General features: G+C 37.6%; 1 protein-coding gene across 1 annotated transcript in view; it reads left to right on the top strand.

The window, feature by feature from the left end:
* Positions 1-20,924, top strand: part of LOC126095676 (small conductance calcium-activated potassium channel protein) — a 239,926-nt gene that overhangs the window by 113,333 nt on the left and 105,669 nt on the right. Inside the window, exon 5 of the mRNA XM_049910433.1 lies at positions 1,488-1,623. Coding sequence (XP_049766390.1) covers positions 1,488-1,623 — 136 coding nt within the window. The remainder of the gene's footprint in view (positions 1-1,487; positions 1,624-20,924) is intronic.

Raw genomic sequence — 20,924 nt, 5'->3', positions numbered from 1 at the left:
TTAAAGAAAGGAAGACATATATCTGTTTTTCTTTTCTAACTTTTTTAAAAATTCTTTTATTTAATTTCATCGTAGATAATAGCTGGTCCCTTGGGGAAAACTACTGTTTTAAAAGGCTGTGGCAGGCTCTTTTAACTGAGATAATACCATCATTGGTAATGCAGTTGCTTGATTGTCAATCCATAAAGTTTATTCCAAGCACATCAAACCTAATATGTTGTTTTCCTGAGCTACCCTCAGATGGAAACATGAAACATTTGCTATTACTGCTGCAAACCTTCACATCTGTCTGTAGTTTTAATAGTGTGTAGAGTAAACAGTTTTACTGAGCATTCACCAATGAACCAAAAAGCTGGCTATTCTCTGTGTTGACTCAGAAAAAAAAATCCAGATCTCAGAAATCCATCCTCATCTTATTTTTAACTCATTTTTAAAATGTTTTTTTTTTTCACTAGCACATAACACAATGAATCTAATGTCTCCAGAAATATTAAATTCTCCATTTGTAGATTAATGAACTTGCAAGGAAATAATAGGGCCTTCATTTATCTGTCTTCAAATTATGGGTTAGGAGTTGTTTTAAGTTTAACATTATTGCAGTATTCATTATTGAGATTCTAGTATGCTGAATTCTGACACATTTTGAAGTCTTTATAATAATAGTGACTGTTTTTAAAATACTCATTTGACTTAGTTTGGAACATGCCTTACAACACAGTGTTTTGGCAGATTTTCTGAGATAAAAATATATAACCAACAAATTGTAACATACCTCTGCTTAAAAAAATTCTAGCACTCTGCATGACAAATATTGCATAAGAAAAGTCTTTTCTTCTTTCTTCCATAGAACCTTGATGTTTGTATTATAGACATAGCTCTTATTGTAAACAACTGAAGGTAATGTATAGTATTTATTGAAGACAACAAATTATAAAGCTTATGTAGAATGCAGAAACACCAAGCAGCTTGTAGTGGAAGAGGTGTTTGTTTTCATCACACTGTGTCTATTGTCTGACCTCAGTTATGTACATCGGAGACCAGTGAACAGAATCTGTTATTATTTAAAGAACATATCTTTCCTATCTCTCCATTATGAGGCACAATTGAAATCTTATGTTAGTCTTTGTATTACCATATTACCATATTACCATTCATATAGCTAGATGAAATATTACTGGAGGTAACCAACACTGTTCATATAGTGTGTTATCACTGTTTTCACATTTCATTAGAGTAATCTATTGGCTCATATACTGTCAGTGTGCTTTTAACTGAAAGAAGTAATAGTTTCTAATGATGATGCAGTTCACTGAAAAAAATTAAAAGCTTCATTTTCAAACAGAATAAGGGAACACATTTGCTTCCCTGTAAAGTAAATGAACAGTAAAATGGAGCACCGAGGTATCAGCAAGTGAGATGAGGCAAGTGGTGGCAAACCGTAAGTAGATAGCAGCACAGAGTGCGGTGCGTTTGTGTTGCCGGCACAGGTTCCATGATGAGGAGCACGCCAACCTCCTAAATGCCATGTGGCTCATCGCCATCACGTTCCTGAGCGTTGGCTTCGGAGATATCGTGCCTAACACATACTGCGGGAGGGGCATCGCTGTAACTACAGGCATCATGGTAAGTCAACAAAAGGTCCTATAGGCATCATCCTCAAAAGTGTACCATAATAGTCATATGCATACCAGCCACTAGCTCCTGTAGTCTGAGGCACTCTTCCACAGTCAGCTAATGAGATCATTCATTTGCTGTTAGACAGATGTTACAAACAAGACATCTTGAATATGATATGTGTAAAACATACTAACTGTAAATATTAGTGCATAACAGTACATATGTACAAATAATTTTTCCTAGATAACACTGTACTATGACAATGTATGCTTTGCGTTTGATACTAAAGTACTTCCAAGGGTCAAACATTTGCTTGTCATCATGTTCACATTTCTATAATTAAATTGTAGGAGTCTACTGATTCTCATTGACATTAGAAGTTTCCAGTCAAATGCATCTTGCTGCTTATTAGAAATTTAGGGCTGCTGTATAGTTAACACCGTAGGAAGACATCAAAGTGCGAAAATCATTCAATGTTTTTCCAGATTAAATACAAATTAAGATTCAGAACACTAATAAAACTGGACCTCTGAACATCCAAGATTTTTTATGTTTATGCAGACAACAGTTTCAAATTTCATTATGTACAGAAAGTCAGCACCCTCTGTTATAAATGCAAAAATATTGTGACTGTCAGCTGGAACTTAAATGCTTGTGGACAGAAAATTATAATGAACCCAGTGAAGAGATCATAAAAATGTAAAAGTGACAGCCACTAGCTTGCTAGAAAAAGAGCTTAATATTTCTGCAATAGACGTATTCTTTAGCTGAGATATGTGAGACATGACTTTTACAGATGTGTATGTGTTCATGTCCCAGTACTAAAATTTAGATGTGTAGTCATGTTCAAATATGAATGACAAGTACCTCATACAAATATGCAACAGGCATTGCTATATTAGGACAGAGACTGTGAATTGATTAGCTTCCAGCCAAGCAGCTCAGAAAACATAGCATTTACACTAAGATTTTTTAGGTGTACTATGGACAAGGAATAGTCACAACAAAAAACTGACATAATGGACCATATGTGAAAGAAAAATTGTTTCCACAGATGTGTCTACACATGGCAGGATATCTCACCATAGTTATACATTAATTTGGAATTTCTTAATACACAATGAACAAATTAATCATCTAAATGTCCACATTTGATGATAAAAGTGTATTTTTGGACAAAGTTTTGAAATAATTTAGCTTTGAAAATGTAATTTATGTATTAATTTCATAGAATAGTGGCACTGAAAAGCACATAATATGATCCCTTTTAATCAACTTAAAAATTAAATTAAAAGCAAATTAAGTTTGTACTGCAGGCAAGAGAAATACAATAAAAAAATAACTAAATTCAAACTGTGACGTTAGTGTTCTGCATAGACACTAATGTTGTGCTCTTTGCACAACTGTTTAAAGTGATTTATATTTTAGTGAGTGCCTCCTGTATACCTATGTCATCTCATTTTGCAGTGCATCCCACAACTGTTCTGAAAAATTTAATTAGCTTACTTTTACAGAAATTGTCAGTGTTTTGCCTTCAAAACAGATATAGCTTCTTAACAGAATTCATTTAAGTATAAACAAATTCTAGTATCAGGAACTAAAATAAGAGTGCCCAGTGACCAAAACATGCCAGTAAACATAAAGAGCTTCATTAGAAAACCACAGGGACTCTTTCCTCAAATGCCTGCATCATGTTTAATTAAGATTAGATATATGCAGTGTTCCATAGTCCCATTGTGAGATGATCTTCATGGATGTGGAATGTGGCAGATAACTTGTGGCAGATAACTTGATGGATAACAGTCATGATAGGTTCCCGCCAGCTATCTTACAGTGTCCTCTGACCATTTGTCCTTTCCCCCATGACTTGCCTCTTCCTGAATTATGTTTCATTGTCTTGTGTATGTTTTAACTTTTTTCCATTACAGTGATTATTTTTACAGAGTTAATTGGCATTTTTTTCTTTGTTGAAACTTTGTAACAGTTTAAAACTGTGTTTCTTTGGAGACAAAAAAGATGTGGATGTGTGTCCTGGTCTCAAAAACAATTGTAAACTGTCATAACAATGGGTGCTCGGCAGTAGAGTTTCACTGTGTTTTCTCTGTTGTTGTTAGACATTTATTGAAACCTTCTGTCATTGCTTCAGTTCCTATGTACAGTAAACCCCATATTCTTTGAAAGGTCAGTTATTGTCAATCTTCTGAATGGCCTGATGCTGCTCACCACACCTTCCACTCCTCTGACAACATCTTCATCTGAGTGTAGCACTCATACCCAATGTCCCTGGTTCCAGCCCCTCCTCTTTATGGCTCCTTCTGGTGTGCCCTGATGGCTTAATTAACATCCTATCATATTGACACTCCTTCTCATCTGTATTTTTCACATTTTCTTTCCTCGCGGATTCTCCAGAAGACCACTTCATTTCTTTTCCACTTTCATCATTCTACATTCTATCTCTTCTTTTCTTGTTTCCTTGGAGTTCATTATTCAGTTCCATTCAGTGCTGTGCTCCAGATTTACATTTTCACAAATTTATTCCTTAAATTAATGCCTATATAAGATACTAGTAGACTTCTTTTAGGGAGAAATGCCCTTGTTGCCTGTGCTAGTCTATTTTGTCTGTCATTAGTTAATTTGCTTCCAAGGCAGCAAAATTCCTTCACTTTGTCTCGTACGCGGTCCTCAGTTTTGATGTTAAGTTTATGTTTAATCTCATTTCTGCTACATCCCATTACTTTTGTCTTTCCTTGGTTTATTCTCAATCCATGTTCCATGCTCATTAGATTGTTCACTTCATGCAACAGGTCCTGTAATTCTAACTAACTTTCACTGAATATAGGAATACCATCTGTGAGTGTTATCATTGACATCCTTTCACTCTGAATTTTAATCCTACTTGTGAATCTTGCTTTTATTTCAACCATTACATCCTTGATGTACAGGTTGAGCTGTAGGGGTGAAAGACTGCACGCCTGCCTTACACCTTTTTCTATCTGAGCACTTCTCTTTCAGTTTTCCATTCTTATTGTCCATTCTTGGTTCTTGTATTACTGTACATTACCCATGTTTCCATATAGCTGCCTATACAATGTCCAAATATAAATTTTTATTTAATACTCAAGCGGATAGTTGTGCATACATCTCTATACCTTCATTTGTGTTTTGGTAAGCCACTGCATTGTTTCTGATGATGGTATGTGGTACACCAGTATTGTTTCTCCCTCTTCCTTTTTGATTTGTAGGTGGTACATATGCTGTATAAGTCAAGATCTATCTAGTTTTACCATTCTAATATTTTACATGAAATGCATGTTGGAGGAAGAAATGTGTTTATTGATCAATATTGGAATGGAGACTGTCCAAGTCTCAGTAGGGCATAATGCCTTAGTTTTAATGTCTCTCTATCACCCAATTTGAACTCCAGACACTGTCTTCTACTGAAAAATTTGTTTTGTTATATCAGTACTCTTCTGTCTCCACCCCTCTGAAACTGTCCTAATTGTATTAGTGCCTAAGGGTTGTTCGATAAGTCGTTCTTGAACATGAACTGAATTTTCCTTCTTTGCTTGTCAAAACATGCTAATAATGTTTAAAAGGAAAAGTCTTCCTAATGTTCTGTAGAATTATATTTATTTGGTCATAAACTGGCTGTCAGCTTCTTAGGCCATTTTCAGGTGACAAGTTGTCAGCCAAAAATGGCCTGAAAAGCTTAAAGCTCGTTCGTAACCAAATAAGTATAATTTTACAGAACATTAGGGCGTTTTTTCCTTTTTAATAGTAAGTCACTCTTAATTTTTTGATAACTGTAGCTTTATTATTAGTTAAGTGATTACAGTGGTATTTAGTTATTACACACAGTAGAGATTGAGGTACTGTTATTTTTCTGATAAGCCTCATAATGGTTTCATGTGTTCGTAATTTTTGTATGTTGTATAGAATGTTCATCAACACTTTGTGTCTGTTCCATTTCATCCAAGGTTTTATGGTTCTGTTAACCACCTACCAGTCAATCAGCCTGGGGAATGGTCATGCAGCCACACTTGAACATCATTTGTCACATGTGATTGTGTGGATTTCTGTATAAGGTGCAGTGTTGTTGCAGTGAACAGTTGCCAACTACTCGAGATGTTGTACTTCCAGATGTCTTTTGACAGTCATTGTTGTATGGAAAAGGAAAGGAGCAACTATGGAAGATATACTGCACTGTTACTTAAGTTATTGCCAGGTCTTTCATTTAGTACAATGAGGGAAGGAGAGTGGCTTGCGAATGTCGTCTGCAAAATTTTCATTGTGGAAACAGTTTGTGACACACAGTAAGTTTGGCAATGAGAAGGCAAAGTGTTACAATGGTATTATGAATTCCCCTACTTACATACTCACATACTGTAAAGTGACAGATAACAGTGCAAACATCAAAAGTATATTATTAGAATGAAAGAGTGCCTGTTAATAACATACTCTGCTTGTGAACAACCTTCAGAACATAAAACATGCAAATTATATACAATCTACTCAGAGCTCTGATTTGAAAACAATTGGAAGTTCATTGGATGCTTCAGAACACCACCTTTAGCATGAACCACAAAGATTCACATCAGTGCCTGTGTTTATCAGTTTCTTCAGAAAATAGACTACAACATATTTCAGCTCCTTTGACACCTAATCAACATTGTACATGCAATGATTGCACTGTGTTGGTGTCACTAGTCTCTCGGTAATTTCCACATCAGCAGCATTGCATAATAGGATACCATGTATGACAGATCCATTTTTGCAGATTCATCATTCACTCACAGTTCATATTGCCACTTGGTTGCACAAAATAAATGTACAATAAAGTGAAACAGCAATAACTGTCACTAACCAGTTGTAAAGTCACAGATACAAATAAAAGACCATACAAAAACTAACTCTTTAAGCCACTGTCTCACTCTAGAAATGGAAGGGAAAGAATTTGAGAAATGCAGGTATTTATGGCAAGTGATAGGCAAAAAATGTTAATTCTACAGAAAAAACAGGATGCGTAGATTGTTAAACCCAGAGGCTCATGCCATCTGTTATTGAGAGATCAGAACATATTAGGTATTGTTTCTCTTTATAGTTTCAAGCTAATTCGCTTCATGCACCAAAATCCAAAATTATTTCAATAATAACATTTCCACAATATGCATGAGACCAGAAATAACCAAAGTTTTTTTGCTCTCTCCACATAAGGTAAACTGTATGCTCAGACTTCACAATACATATACATGACAAACTACAATAACTTAAACAGAAAAAATGTACACTTTGTGGGCTTAGTAACTGTACAGTGTACTAATAGAAAAATGCAAGATGATAATACAGTATTTTAAGAGCATATAATCCACTGTCTCTAAATTATATTATGTAAATCAATTCATCACATAAATCTTAAAGTAAAGTTTTCAATAGCTGTTGCAGTTTATCAAGTAATTACAAAGTTTTATGAGTCTTCTTCACTACAGATCAAATGAGTTCCACTGTATGTTTGTTATTGTTGTGGTCTTCAGTCTTGAGACTGGTTCGATGCAGATCTCCGTGCTACTCTATCCTGAGCAAGCTTCTTCATCTCCCAGTACTTACTGCAACCTACATCCTTCTGAATTTGCTTAGTGTATTCATCTCTTGGTCTCCCTCTATGATTTTTACCCTCCACGCTGCCCTCCAATGCTAAATTTGTGATCCCTTGATGCCTCAGAACATGTCCTACCAACCAGTCCCTTCTTCTTGTCAAGTTGTGCCACAAACTCCTCTTCTCCACAATTCTATTCAATACCTTCTCATTCATCATTTAACCATACAGTAAAGCTGCATGCCCTCGGGAAAAATTACGACTGTAGTTTCCCCTTGCTTCCAGCCGCTTGCAGTACCAGCACAGGCCGTTTTGGTTAGTGTTACAAGGCCAGATCAGTCAATCATCCAGACTGTTGCCCCGGCAACTACTAAAAAGGCTGCTGCCCCTCTTCAGGAACCACACGTTTGTCTGGCCTCTCAACAGATACCCCTCCATTGTGGTTGCACCTACGGTACGGCCATCTGTATCGCTGAGGCACGCAAGCCTCTCCACCAACGGTAAGGTCCATGGTTCATGGGGGGGGGGGGGGGGGGGCTCTGTATGTAACAGGACACTAAAATTCTACTTCTATAAGCAGATATCTGCTAAACAGATGCAGACAACTTCGTGATAGTTATGTTTGGCCGATTCATCAGTATATACTGTGTATAATACAGTGTGTGGCTTTGATCCAAGTGTACTTTGCCTCCATATCTTGGAAGCTATATGCTGCTGCCAGTTCCATCTGGAACTGATTCCACAGTGGACTTCTCATACCATTGACTAGTGAACTCCTTTATGGTATTAAACTACAAAAGAAAACTTACAGTGGAAATTAGAAGCCACTAAAAATTTAATGTACAGTAGTAACAAATACCAAACTCTTGGCTGCCATCTGATATCATTTTCAGGTGCTACAGCATTACTTGCTCACTTCAGTTTTTAGTATTTTAGTACCATTAGAAGATGTTATCAGTGAAACTACTCACTGCAAGATGTCAGGATATGTACTTTGATGTAATTTCATTTGAGATTTTCTAGGAGTTTTGGATGCTGCAGACTCTGTGACATTCACCTGCTTTATTTCCTCATTTATTGTCCTTGGTGTTGGTGTACTGTGTTGTTATACTGGCTGCAAAATGGAGGTGGAAGCTCAACACTGACCACTTTAAATTATGTAGCTAACAGGTGCACATTTGCGTTTCACAGTTTTTTACTTTCACTGTTCATAACCCCCCTCCCCCCCCTCCCCAATATAAACAGTTAATCTGGCCAGTTAACTACTGTTCAACTTTCGACAAGCCTCATTAATAGGTTGCAGGCAAACATCCACATACTGCTACAATGGTTTACCGTTGGACATCTACGAGCAGTAAAAGCCTAACCACATAGTTTACAGTTCTTGAAGGATAAAAAGGTACGTATGAAACAGACACTGTCATTGTTTTAACACATGACCTAACTGTGTTACACTCATTTCACAGTTAAGTTGATGCATTGTTGTTGATCTAACCATTACGGGTTTCTTGTCTGAAACTCAGCCGTGGACTGACTCTCTCGGGATCAAAAATCGGGCCCTTATATATCCTCACAATAATAGGCACTGAAAATACACATTGTTTGATGTTTAATTTACAGAGTTTCCAATTAAAAGTTAACTCATTAGTTTCTTCTGCTACAAGCATTAGACCAAAATATTTGTTTAAATGATGAAATTAACAGATATAGCTAAACAAACAATAACAAACGTGATTGTTGGGTTCAAATTAATGATATGAATATAATAGAGGGAAACATTCCACGTGGGAAAAATATATTTAAAAAGAAAGATGATGAGACTTACCAAACAAAAGCGCTGGCAGGTCGATAGACACACAAACATACACACAAAACTCTAGCTTTCGCAACCAACGGTTGCCTCGTGGAAGGAGAGGGAAAGACAAAAGGATATGTCTGCTTGTGTCTGTGTATATGCGGATGGATATGTGTGTGTGTGCGAGTGTATACCTGTCCTTTTTTCCCCCTAAGGTAAGTCTTTCCGCTCCCGGGATTGGAATAACTCCTTACCCTCTCCCTTAAAACCCATATCCTTTTGTCTTTCCCTCTCCTTCCCTCTTTCCTGACGAGGCAACCGTTGGTTGCGAAAGCTAGAATTTTGTGTGTATGTTTGTGTTTGTTTGTGTGTCTATCGACCTGCCAGCACTTTTGTTTGGTAAGTCTCATCATCTTTCTTTTTAAATAAACAAACAATAATTTTGACAAAACTGGTAAATACTTTAGAATTAATTAAGGGCTGGCTTTGCAGTTCAATTTTTAGACAGAAAATTTCACTTTCTCAATGTTTACTATTTTTCACAAGCACTTTCACACTTTTAATGAGCATTAACACACTTTCTCACCAAGTTGTCCATGCCTTCAACAGGTTCAAGTGGCAGTTAGTAAGGAAATGCACTGCTATCAGTTCCCTTGGAGGTGGTTCTCCTCCCCCACAGTGCATGAAAAATTTAGACAAAATACCCTACTTTAGTACTCTCACTTTTACTTCTAAATATAAGGAAAAGAAATTTTAACACTAATGGCAAATGATAGTCATTACATCACACATAAATGCATTACATAGTCCTCATGAAATCACAATAATTATTACTAAAATTGACTATAGTACGAAAGGTGGGGACTAGTAAAATTTTAAAATCAAGTGCACGTGACACTGCAAAGCATTATTCTAACTCATACCTCTGCCTGAAACTGGTTAAACTTGAAAGACTTTTGTTTCTTTCCCATTTGCAAAATATCACCTTAGTGTCTAATATATGTACATTACCTCTAGTAAAAACTCAAGATGTGAAGTAGCATAGATTTACTAATCATTACGTTATGAAAAAAGAATAGTCACCATCACATGACTTAATTACTACTAAAATCAAAATTAAGGGATGGAAGTTACACCAAATCATTTCCCCACATCTCTACTCAACTCTGAGCACTACTCTCATTCAACCAGAAAATTAAATCCTCATAAAAGTCACAAAATGTTATCAAATAGTTGACCTGCCAGAACATTCACATCAGTCCAGCACCACAGTAATCAGTTAATCAGCAAAATTACTTTTCTTCATCCCAGTATTACCACCTTAAGCTCATAATTAAGCAGAACAGAAATAGAAGTTTTCAGATAAGATCCAATGATGCAGCATTATATGACATGTACCTCACTAAAATATTACTCTTTCTGCTAAGCTCTCATTCCCAACAGCACTGTCATGAATTGCACAATATACCCAATGTTTCCTAATTCAAAAATAGATAATATAGTTAGTTACAACACATTTGTTTGTATACAGTTACCTTTTTCAGTACTCAATCATGTCTGTCAGCTCTCTTATTTTACTTACCTTTCTTACCTCATTAATGAGTGGAGTGCATTCTCAAACTCCACAGTAACAGATCCTTATGCTAAGGCAAACTTAAATCTTATTACTGATCAGACAAAATTATCACTTAGAAAAACTATTATTTCACTGTATTCCATCAAATTGCTTGAGATTCTAGCCTGAAGGGCGATATACATACAAATCTTGCTTATTCTTTCCACACACAGTACTCCTGGAAACTATGTCTAAAACTGGAATTCCTTAATGTTAGAAAAGGCTATACCATGACACACTTCTATGGGTAGATAGTTATCTCTGTATACTGCCTGCTCTGAACACAAGCACTTCTATTACACCACAATTAATATTAAGTTCTAGTATTCAAGATGGTTTTTACCGCATATGCCTCTGCTGCTGCACTAAATTATATGAACTTCACACATGAGCTGATTACATCAGATGTTAATTATAGTTTTTAGATAATCTGCACCTTCTTCTCCACACATGCTGACACCTTTCATTTTCTGTTTACCTTACCTCTTTGTTTGACAGAAATTCTTTAACCATGGTACCAATTTACTTTGTTTCTTCCACTTAAGATTCCATTACTTATTACTAACTCAATGAATGTATATAAATAATACTGGATAAGCCTTTTCTAAAATATTCTTGTACTAAAATATCCTTCTGTACAAAATCACTTGAAAGTTGAAGACAGAATGTTTGTGATTCACTTATAAACTACAGATAGGACAGGAGAAGAGTTTGACTGCATCAGGAAACACGAAAAATGAGACAGACAGCTGGAGTAAGCATTGTCACCACATAATGAATCCAACTCAGTATGTTGAACCCCTTACTTGCTATTTGCACAAGAAATTAATTCCAGATATTAGATAAATGTTGAAATTTTGAATCATCAAGAAATGACACTCAAACAGCTGTCCTGCCAATTCCACAGTTAATATTACCTCTTGTTTCACACTCTTTGATAGCTTACCAGTAGCACCAATAATTTTTATTCTAGAAACATGCATCACCACTATACCCTTTGTGTCATCAATAGATTCAAAAAATGCCTGTGAAACATCATTCACTGTCTAGTAAACGCTTAATGTGTATACCTTGTACACTTGCTGTTGTTACAGGGTGCCACACATCGTTTTTACTTACCATGTGATCTTCTTCATAAAGCAAATCCTCATTAGTCCTCTCCCTGCAAAAACTATCATCCTGCTTACCAAAATAATTATCAGACCCACTATCACTTTCTCTATGCTTTAGATTTTGTACTTCATCCACCTTTTTCTTCTTTTTAGTCAATTTTGAATCTACATTTTCATTTACTTTTACCAGTTATTCCTCTACCACTATTGCACACTTTGTTTCTACCTCTGTTTCTAAATGATTTTTTATCTGATCGATTTGGTTCTCAAGTTTAACCCTGTTTTCAGCACAAAATTTCTCAGCAGCTTTGACTTCATCTTTACACTGTTTTTCAGAAGCCTCCATCCTCCTACTATAGTCATCACAAAGCTTCTTTCTGTCTTCTTCACATTTACTACTCATTAATGTTAGTTTCTCATTAGTGTTATGTACTTCTGACTTTATCTTTTCATCACAATCTTTAGCTACCACCTCAAGCCTGTTATTTAATTCTGAAAGATTAGATCTGACTGCCTTAATCTCCTTTTTAATTTCTTTCTTCAGTTCATCCTTTAAGCTAAACATATTAGTTCTAATGCAATCAGTTTTCTTTTCACCCTATTAATGTCTTCTTTCATACTATTTTCCACCCTATTAATGTCTTCTTTCATACACATACTGCTCAAACTACTCATATTTTGCCTCAAAATTGCCTCAAAATTTCTGTCTACCATAAATTTTTGCTCTTGCTGACTTTCACTACTAGGTTCCTCCTCCTTAACCTTAACAATCTCATCCACTTCAGTACTGTTTTCGTCCACTTCACACTTTACAATAGGACTTTCATCCCCATCCTTCAAATATACATTCATGTCTGATTTATAACTACTATCGTCTATAGAACCAGTTCATTTAATCTTTCTGTTAATTTAAAAACTTAACCTCCACAGCTTCATTATCAATTTTCACATCACTTCTGTATTGTCCATTCTCCTCCATCTCACTGTCGTGTTCGTTAAGGTCACTCATTATGTATCACTTAATATAAAACGGCTTTTGCCATGAAATTACCTTATTCTTTTGCTCATCTCCTGCTGCTCTGCTGCGGTTGTCATCCTGGTTTGTCGTCTGCTGCTAGTTGTAATTCTCTCAGTCAGCTGTGTCCACCTGCAAGCTGATTGGCTGCTCCTGTACTCAGTGACTGCTTCCATAGAACCCACTCACTGATTGGCTGCTGTCCTACTGTGGCCAGGAAACCCAAGCGCTGATTGGCTGTTGCACTCCATTCATTTAAATCACTGTAAACCGCTAGAGTTCACCATCAAAGTTCACGAGTCCTAGTGTACTGTGCCCACATAAAATAGTCCTCACCCGCAAGGGCACCACATGCGACATTCACCTGCTTTATTTCCTCATTGATTGTCCTTGGTGTCGACATACTGTGTTGTTATACTGACTGAAAAATGTGGGTGGAAGTTCAATACTGACCACTTTAAATGAGGTAGCCAACAGGTGCACATTTGCATTTCACAGTTCTTTATTTTCACTGTTCATAACCCCCAAATATACACAGTTAATCTGGCTAATTAATTATTGTTTAACTTTTGATAAGCCTCAGTAATAGGTTGCAGGCAAACATCCACATACTGCTACAATAGTTTACCATTGAACATCTACGAGCAATAAAAGCCTAACCACATAGTTCACAGTTCTTGAAGAATAAAATGATACATATGTAACAGACACTGTCATTGTTTTAACACATGGCCTAATTATGTTACACTTATTTCACAGTTCACTTGACGTATTGTTGTTGATCTAACCATTACAGGTGTCTCGTCTGAAACTCGGCCGTGGGCTGACTGTCTCAGGATCAAAAATCAGGCCCTTATATATCCTCACAATAAAAGGCACTGAAACTACACTTTGTTTGAAGTTTAATTTACACACATTGCAATTAAAACTTAACTGATTAAATTAACTGAATACTTTGAAAAAATGCATCTTTTTAACAGTTTTGTGTACTACAAGTGTTAGGTTGAATTATTTGTTTAAATGATGAAATTAACAGATATAGTTAAACAAACAATACTTTTGATAAGACTGGTAATTACTTTAGAATTAATTAAGGGCTGGCTTTGCTAACATGTTTTCCAATAGAGCCAAATAGATGCTTCAAGAATACTATTAGCTGTTCCTCCAAATGTTTATAATTAGTACAGAATTTATAATTGTCTATAAGTCAACAATAGAATTTAAGCTATGAACCAATTACTGATTTCACCCTATAACAAAGGCTACTAACTAGGAATAGTCAAAATAAATTAGAAAATCAATTACATACCTAAAACTAAGCACAAAATTACATCTTGCGTTATATTCTTTAAAACTGAAGGCCAACCTTTATCTTTTACGAAAATGCAGATTATACTCAAGTATGTTAATGGTAACTAGTCAAAAATGAATTTTAAGGAGGCAGATGGCAAAACAAGAGGAGAAGTAAAAATATCCCAGCTTGCTTTGTCACAACTCTGCAACAAGTCATGCTCTTGAAGAGAAAGTGACATATTTCATTGAATCTGGAATCCACAAGCTTTGATGTGGGAATCAGTACATCCTAATCACACATGTATCATCATAGGCAGTAGCAAGATGGCTAGACAAAATTAACCTTAACATCAGGGTAGTCATAGATTATGATATTAGAAATCATAAAGATTGATGAACAGTACTTACAAAAATACACTCTTATCTTAAAAATGTGGCAGCTGAGCACATGGTCATGAGTGTAGATGAATAGTTGACCACTGAATTTCATGAAGAATGAGGCTTCAATAGCATTTGATTAGGGAAGTAATGATGAGCCACAGGTATAACTGTCACACTCAAACATCCAGGAGTAACAAGTGACAGGGGCCGTTTTTTGTTTTGAATCAATGGTCTTCTGACTGGCTTGACATGGCCCATCATGAATTCTACCCTGTAACTATCTCTTCATCTCAGAGTAGTTCCTGTAGCCTGTGTCCTCATTATTTGGTGGATGTATTCCAATCTCTGTCTTTGGCTACTGTGTTTGCCTCTGTGGATTCCTTTAGTACCAAGGAAGTTATTTTCTGATGTCCTATCATCCTGTCGCTTCCTCTTGTCAGTGTCAGTGTTTTCTTCACCAGTTCTGTGGAGAATGTCCTGATTTGTTACCTTGCCAGTCTGCCTAGTTCTCAACAGTCTTCTGAAGCTTCCCATTTCAGATGCTGTGATTACCTTCCGTTCTGGTTGTCCCACAGTCCATGGTTCACTACCAAACAATGTTGTGCTCCAACTGTCATTCTCAGGAATTTCTTCCTCAAATTAGAGCCAATTAAGTGCCGCTAGAAACCCAAACATTACAGTTCATCATCGGAGAACACTTCATTAACTGCATTTATATAATGTATGTATGCCTTTTTGTGTTTCTACAATAAGGCCAGAAATTAAAACAAGTGTGAATGTCAGAAATGGCCTATATATAGAAATTCTACATTGACTATTTTCAACATTAACGTCATACTGATGAGGAAAATAGTAATGAGTGACATGGTTACTTTTAGATGTGAAGTAGATAACATTTGAGACAGTGCATTAATGAAATCTAATAATTATGGTTTGTGACGTGCCCTGGAGTTTAAATGGTGTCAAAGGCAAACATCATGTAATATTTACTTGCTGGAACATAATAATGAAATATGTTGTTAGATGAAGTATTTGAGTGTACAAGACAGTAAGTATAGAACTGTAATACTAAGTAAATTAATTCTGAAATACTGTGACAAATTGAAGACAACATGTAGGTACACAAATGTAAAATATTACTATAGTTAAGGCTCTTCTGTTTGTATAAATACAGCTGTATATGAATGTCAATAAAAATTAGATTGTACATCGATTTGCATTCTGAAGAGAAGATCAAAAATTAAGATACAAGTAAAGAACATACTCCCCAATTATCGACTCATGCAGATGGGCAGATATAGCATGAATACAAAGTAATGTAAAAAGATGAATGAATTGTTTCTTTTTCTGGAAGCTCAGATAGGATGTAAGGATAGAAAAGTTTCAAATATTGTGTGTGTAACAAGGCATATTCATAGGTCACTGCTCAGCCCCTTAATGGCCTTACTAATGTTGTTAGTGCACAAACAGGATGAAGACAAAAAGTCTGCTTCTTCGTGCATGTTTCAGTGTTTCCTGATGTTTCTGCATTCTTTTTATTGGAGTATGGTTCCTTTCTTTATCAATTGTTCATGTGTTTTTTCACCACATCGGTTTTGCTCATGTGTGTGTTCGTCTTGACAGGGCAGCTTAATCATTTGATTGTTTTATACCACTCTGTATTCAAATCCTACTGCAACCTGAAGGTGTCCAGCCATGTGCTGGAACAGGACTGTCTATGCCTTACTACAGTGTGAGGGTGTACGTGCTCAGTTCTTGGATTCAGTATCTTCATTCCATTGTTTGGTTGCCTCAATTCTGGTGGTATTTCTTCACAATTTGTGATCACGTTTCACAGCAGATACAAATTCTTGGCAATGTTGTCTCTTCTGTGTAGTTTGGCTGCTCCATTCATATGTTGTTCTTATGTGCATTCTCTTACTTGGTGTTGTTCGTCTGTGGATTCCTGTTTCTTTATTTCTTCAGGTTCTAGTTCACTTGCAGTGTATTCTCACCTGGAAGGGATGCTGTTGCCTCTATCCCTTTCATTCAGGGTTCTGGCCATTCAGGACATGCTGCAGAGCATCAGGTTCTCCAGTTTTCCACAGCATTCAGACAGAACATCCAAGAGATTTGTATGCAGCAAGCTGGACCTTGTTTACTATGTTGTCATGCTGTGTGATGCACTCCATTTTTGTTCACAGACTTCTACACCAGGTGTCCCTCTGGTATTAGCCCAGCCCTTGCACACAATGTCACTCATCATCAGCCCTTTTGGCATCAGTCCAGTCATTGCCAGACCTGTTGCAGCTGTCCCACTGTGTTTGCTCTCTGCCAGTCCTGTTGTGGCTGACCCATGTGACACGGTCCCACAGCCGACTGATCAGCCCCTTTTAGAGTCACACAGTCCCTGGCAGTCACTGCCTCTGCAGTCGCAAGTGCCACATCCTCCGCAGACCTCCCTGCCTCCAACCAGCTGCCCACACTGGCTCCACAGGTCCTGTTGTATCTCTTTCCAGGCCTTGCTTGTGTCTTCTTGAACTCTTTGCTGCCAGTGCTGCCTCTCACCTGTGGTGGCCAGTTGACATTCCCCTACATGGATACGATATGATTCTTTCATTGGGGTCAAATTTTGTTTTCATTGACTTATTTTCATGTTGTTTTGTTCCAATCTGCTCTTTTGGCTGCTGAGTGACTCCTCCCTTGGGTGGTGCACTCCTCTGTGATGGTTGCATCATCTGCCTTAAGGGGAAGGAGTGCAGTATACACAGTGGGGGGGGGGGGGGGGGCCTGATATTCGCCCACAACAGGTACTGCCTCTGTCATACCTCAGGAGGTTGTTTGTCAATAGAAGAGTTGCTGAGCTCTTTACCACCAAATTTCCTGTAACTACCACACTGTCTGGGAGTGTAAGCTACACCTACAAATGGTGCACAGGTCGCTGAAAATAGCAACTCAGTTGCAGGTACCTACTTATGTCCACATGGTCACATGTCCATATGATACCACACCCGTATTTCTCGGCTGACAGGTACTTGGGTCACCACTCAGACCCTCAATGACCAGTTCAGCTCCAGGTGTCAACTGCTAGCCCCTCTTGAACCAGTGCTTCAGACTACAATGCCTATTGCTGGTGCTACCCGTCAGAAAGTGCTGTCGTGAGCCTTTCCCAGGATCACAGACACTTGATGCCTGTCAGCTGCTCAAGAAGACACAACTTTGGCTTGTCTGGATCACAGATTCTGCACTCCCATCATCCACCCCAGAAGGTCCCATCTCATTGGATCTGCTCCTCGACTGCCCACCATCTCATGGCCTCATGAGACCATATTGCTATGCCTCCATGAAATCTCCCTGCTCATCACCAATACCAATGATTGTGAACTTTATCATTGTGTGCACTTGCTAAACATTGCCTCAGAAGGACAATTCAGTTGTACTCATTTGTGGACCTTTTTCCTCTAAAGCTGTACTGACTTACCTCATGGTCACTACATAAACAGTTGTTATTCCAAAGTGTGCATCTCAATTATTACCTTGGCGCACCACTCAGTCAAGGATGCTTTAGCCTTGACTATCTCACTGAAACTATCAACCAAATAATCAAGATGTATCCATCCACAGGCACTGCAGCTCCATCCACCAGGATAGACTATCTTTTGGAAGCATGACAAATGCAAGCAGAGAAACTTTCTAAACAAGTTGAGGCCTCCCAGATACAGTACTCCACTTGTGTGTAGCAATGACAATTCTCTTCCAGCAGAAACAACCATTCCCCCACCATTGAGAAGATCTGCTTCTATTGTAGACAAACTAGTAGCTGCTGCTTATCACTTTTGAGAAGGAACGTGCTGCCAGACATCAGTAGGAGCTGCTGCGTATCAGTTTTGAGAAGGAAAGTGCTGCCAGACATCAGTAGTCAAGTAACTAATTTCTAATTGTGCTGCCAGCCGGAGTGGCCAAGCGGTTCTAGGTGCTACAGTCTGGAACCCCATGACCGCTACGGTCGCAGGTCTGAATCCTGCCTCGGGCATGGATGTGTGTGATGTCCTTAGGTTAGTTAGGCTTAAGTATTTCTAAGTTTTAGGGGACTGATGACCTCAGAAGTTAAGTCCCATAGTGCTCAGAGCCATTTGAACCATTTTTTCTAATCATGCTACTGTCAACTGTTTATAATCAGGCTCCCTACCAAGTTACAATTCCACATTGATACAAGTGTCCACATCTCAATATACCCTTCTCATTTTCCACAGCAACACCTATATGCTGTGAGTGAGTGGATCTTCACTACCAACATCTACTTCACTCTACATCACAGCTGATAAGGTGTCAGTACTTGTGCTGTGCCAGAGCAAGAGTTCTCTTTCATGTTAGCACAAGGAATCTGTCCACTGTCATGTAAAGACAAGGCCGTGGTGCACTCGTGTGTCATCACGCAGAGTGGGACAGGATTGGCAAGGTGCTGCACTGACAGAATCGAGGCACATGCCTTGCAATCTTCTCGTACAATTTTACAGAATCTATTCAGTAGAAAAAAGTATTTTATGTTACTTGTCTCTTTATATGTCAGCTTCATGGTGAAGCACTCATCATTTTGTTAATGGTCATAGTTATTGTGATATTTCACATATAAGTAACATACCGCATGGAATTCAAAAACATTGCAATGAAAAATAGTGGTCACTATGAATTTGAGTTTGGTGCATATGAGATCATGTAATACTGATTATGAAATGAAGCCAGCATTTTAAATTTTTCTTTAAACTTGGCAAGGGATCAGTATTTGCCTCCAGTTTCAAGAAAATGGATCTTGTGTAGAATTTTACTTCTGATGACACTCATAAGAGGATAGAATACTCATAACGTCCCGCATATCAACTGTTCAAGATATCGAAAGGCGATTTTGGCAAATAATAGTACATAAAATGGAGAGAATTTTGACACATGGTTAACATACAGAACTTCCTTATCTATGGTGACATAGCAGAAGTTATAGTTTTTAGTTTATTTTTGTCAAACCAGTACTATAATTTTTTTACGAGTCACTGACATCTATTGAAGAGGGAATTTGAAAGTACGAAAAAGGTGACATTTCTCCTCTTATGTTACTGTAAACCAGTGCAGCAAGGTTTCCCATAAGCTGCTTGTTTAGTAAGACACATTGTTGCAAGATTCTGTTGTAATAACCAGTGAGATGACTTTGTGCAAATTATACTTTTTTTTGGCAAGAAAAGGAAAATTAAACCTTCTAACAAGAGAAATGTAGCTGTTACTCATAACTGATGATGCTTCTTCAAATGAGGGAAAGATATCATTTGATGCAAAAATAAATAGCCAGCTCTGTTGCAATTTTGGTGGCATCTCATAACCCATTGTGTTTCCAATAGTTATCAGCTGGGATTGAAACTTACCAAAGAATTTTGTTCCTGTTCTTCATCTGAGAAATATTAAAATAATTCACAGCAAATGCTGTACCATCTTTTTGTTTCTATCCCTATTTAAAGTGAAGTGGTGAACATCATCTCCTTAATTATGTTTTGATGTGTTAAAGAGAGAATATGTATAATCATAATCTTAATGTATTGTCTCAAGCAGTTCATAAAATAATGACTATCATGTTTTTGTAACCTATTTAACCATAAATAAATGGGCATCTAATTTGTTATTCCTAACAGACCAATTCAAACAATGCAAAATCTGCAATGGAATGATGACAGTATCATGAAAAAGATAGACTGCTACTCACCATATAGTGTGGATGTTGAGTAGCAGATAGGCACAGCAGAAAGACTATTAAACAAGTACGCTTTCAGCCAAAAGATCTTCTTCCAAATTAGGCAAAAACACACACACACACACACACACACACAGAACCACTGTTTCTGGCTGCCAAGGCCAGTGGCATGGTAGGGGTGGGAGTTGACAAAGTGACACTTGTGGGGGGGGGGGGGGGAGGGGGGGCAGGAAAAGAGAGAAGTAAATAGACTCTGGGTGTGTCAGTGGAATAGAGGGCTGTGTAGTGCCAGAGTGGGAAAAGGGAAGGGTATAGATGGGTGGAGGACAATGACTTATGAAGGTTGAGGCCAGGATGGTTATAGGAACATAGGATATGTCGCAGGGAGAGTTCCCACCTGTGCATTTCAGAACAGCTGATGTTCATAGGAATGTAGGAATGATCACAAAGGCACAGGCTGTGAAGCAGTCATCAAAATAAAGGACATTTTGTTGGGCATTGTGCTCAGTGACTGGATGATACAGCTGTTTCTTGGCCATAGTTTGTTGGTGGCCATGCGTGCAGACAGACAGCTTACTGGTTGTCATGCCAATATAGAAAGCAGCACAGTATTTGCAGCTTAGCTTGTAAATCACTTGACTGCTTTCACAGGTAGCCTTGCCTTTGTTGGGATAGGTGATGCTTGTGACTGGACTGGAGTAGGTGTTGGTGGGAGGATGTATGGGACAGGTCTTCCATCTAGGTCTATTACAGGGATATGAGCATGGGGTAAGGGTTTGGGAGCAGGGGG

Source organism: Schistocerca cancellata, chromosome 8, assembly GCF_023864275.1.
Source record: "Schistocerca cancellata isolate TAMUIC-IGC-003103 chromosome 8, iqSchCanc2.1, whole genome shotgun sequence".
In the NCBI taxonomy this organism is placed as follows: domain Eukaryota; kingdom Metazoa; phylum Arthropoda; class Insecta; order Orthoptera; family Acrididae; genus Schistocerca; species Schistocerca cancellata.
Note: the sequence above shows the minus strand (reverse complement) of the source record. Positions and strands in the feature narration are given on the sequence as shown.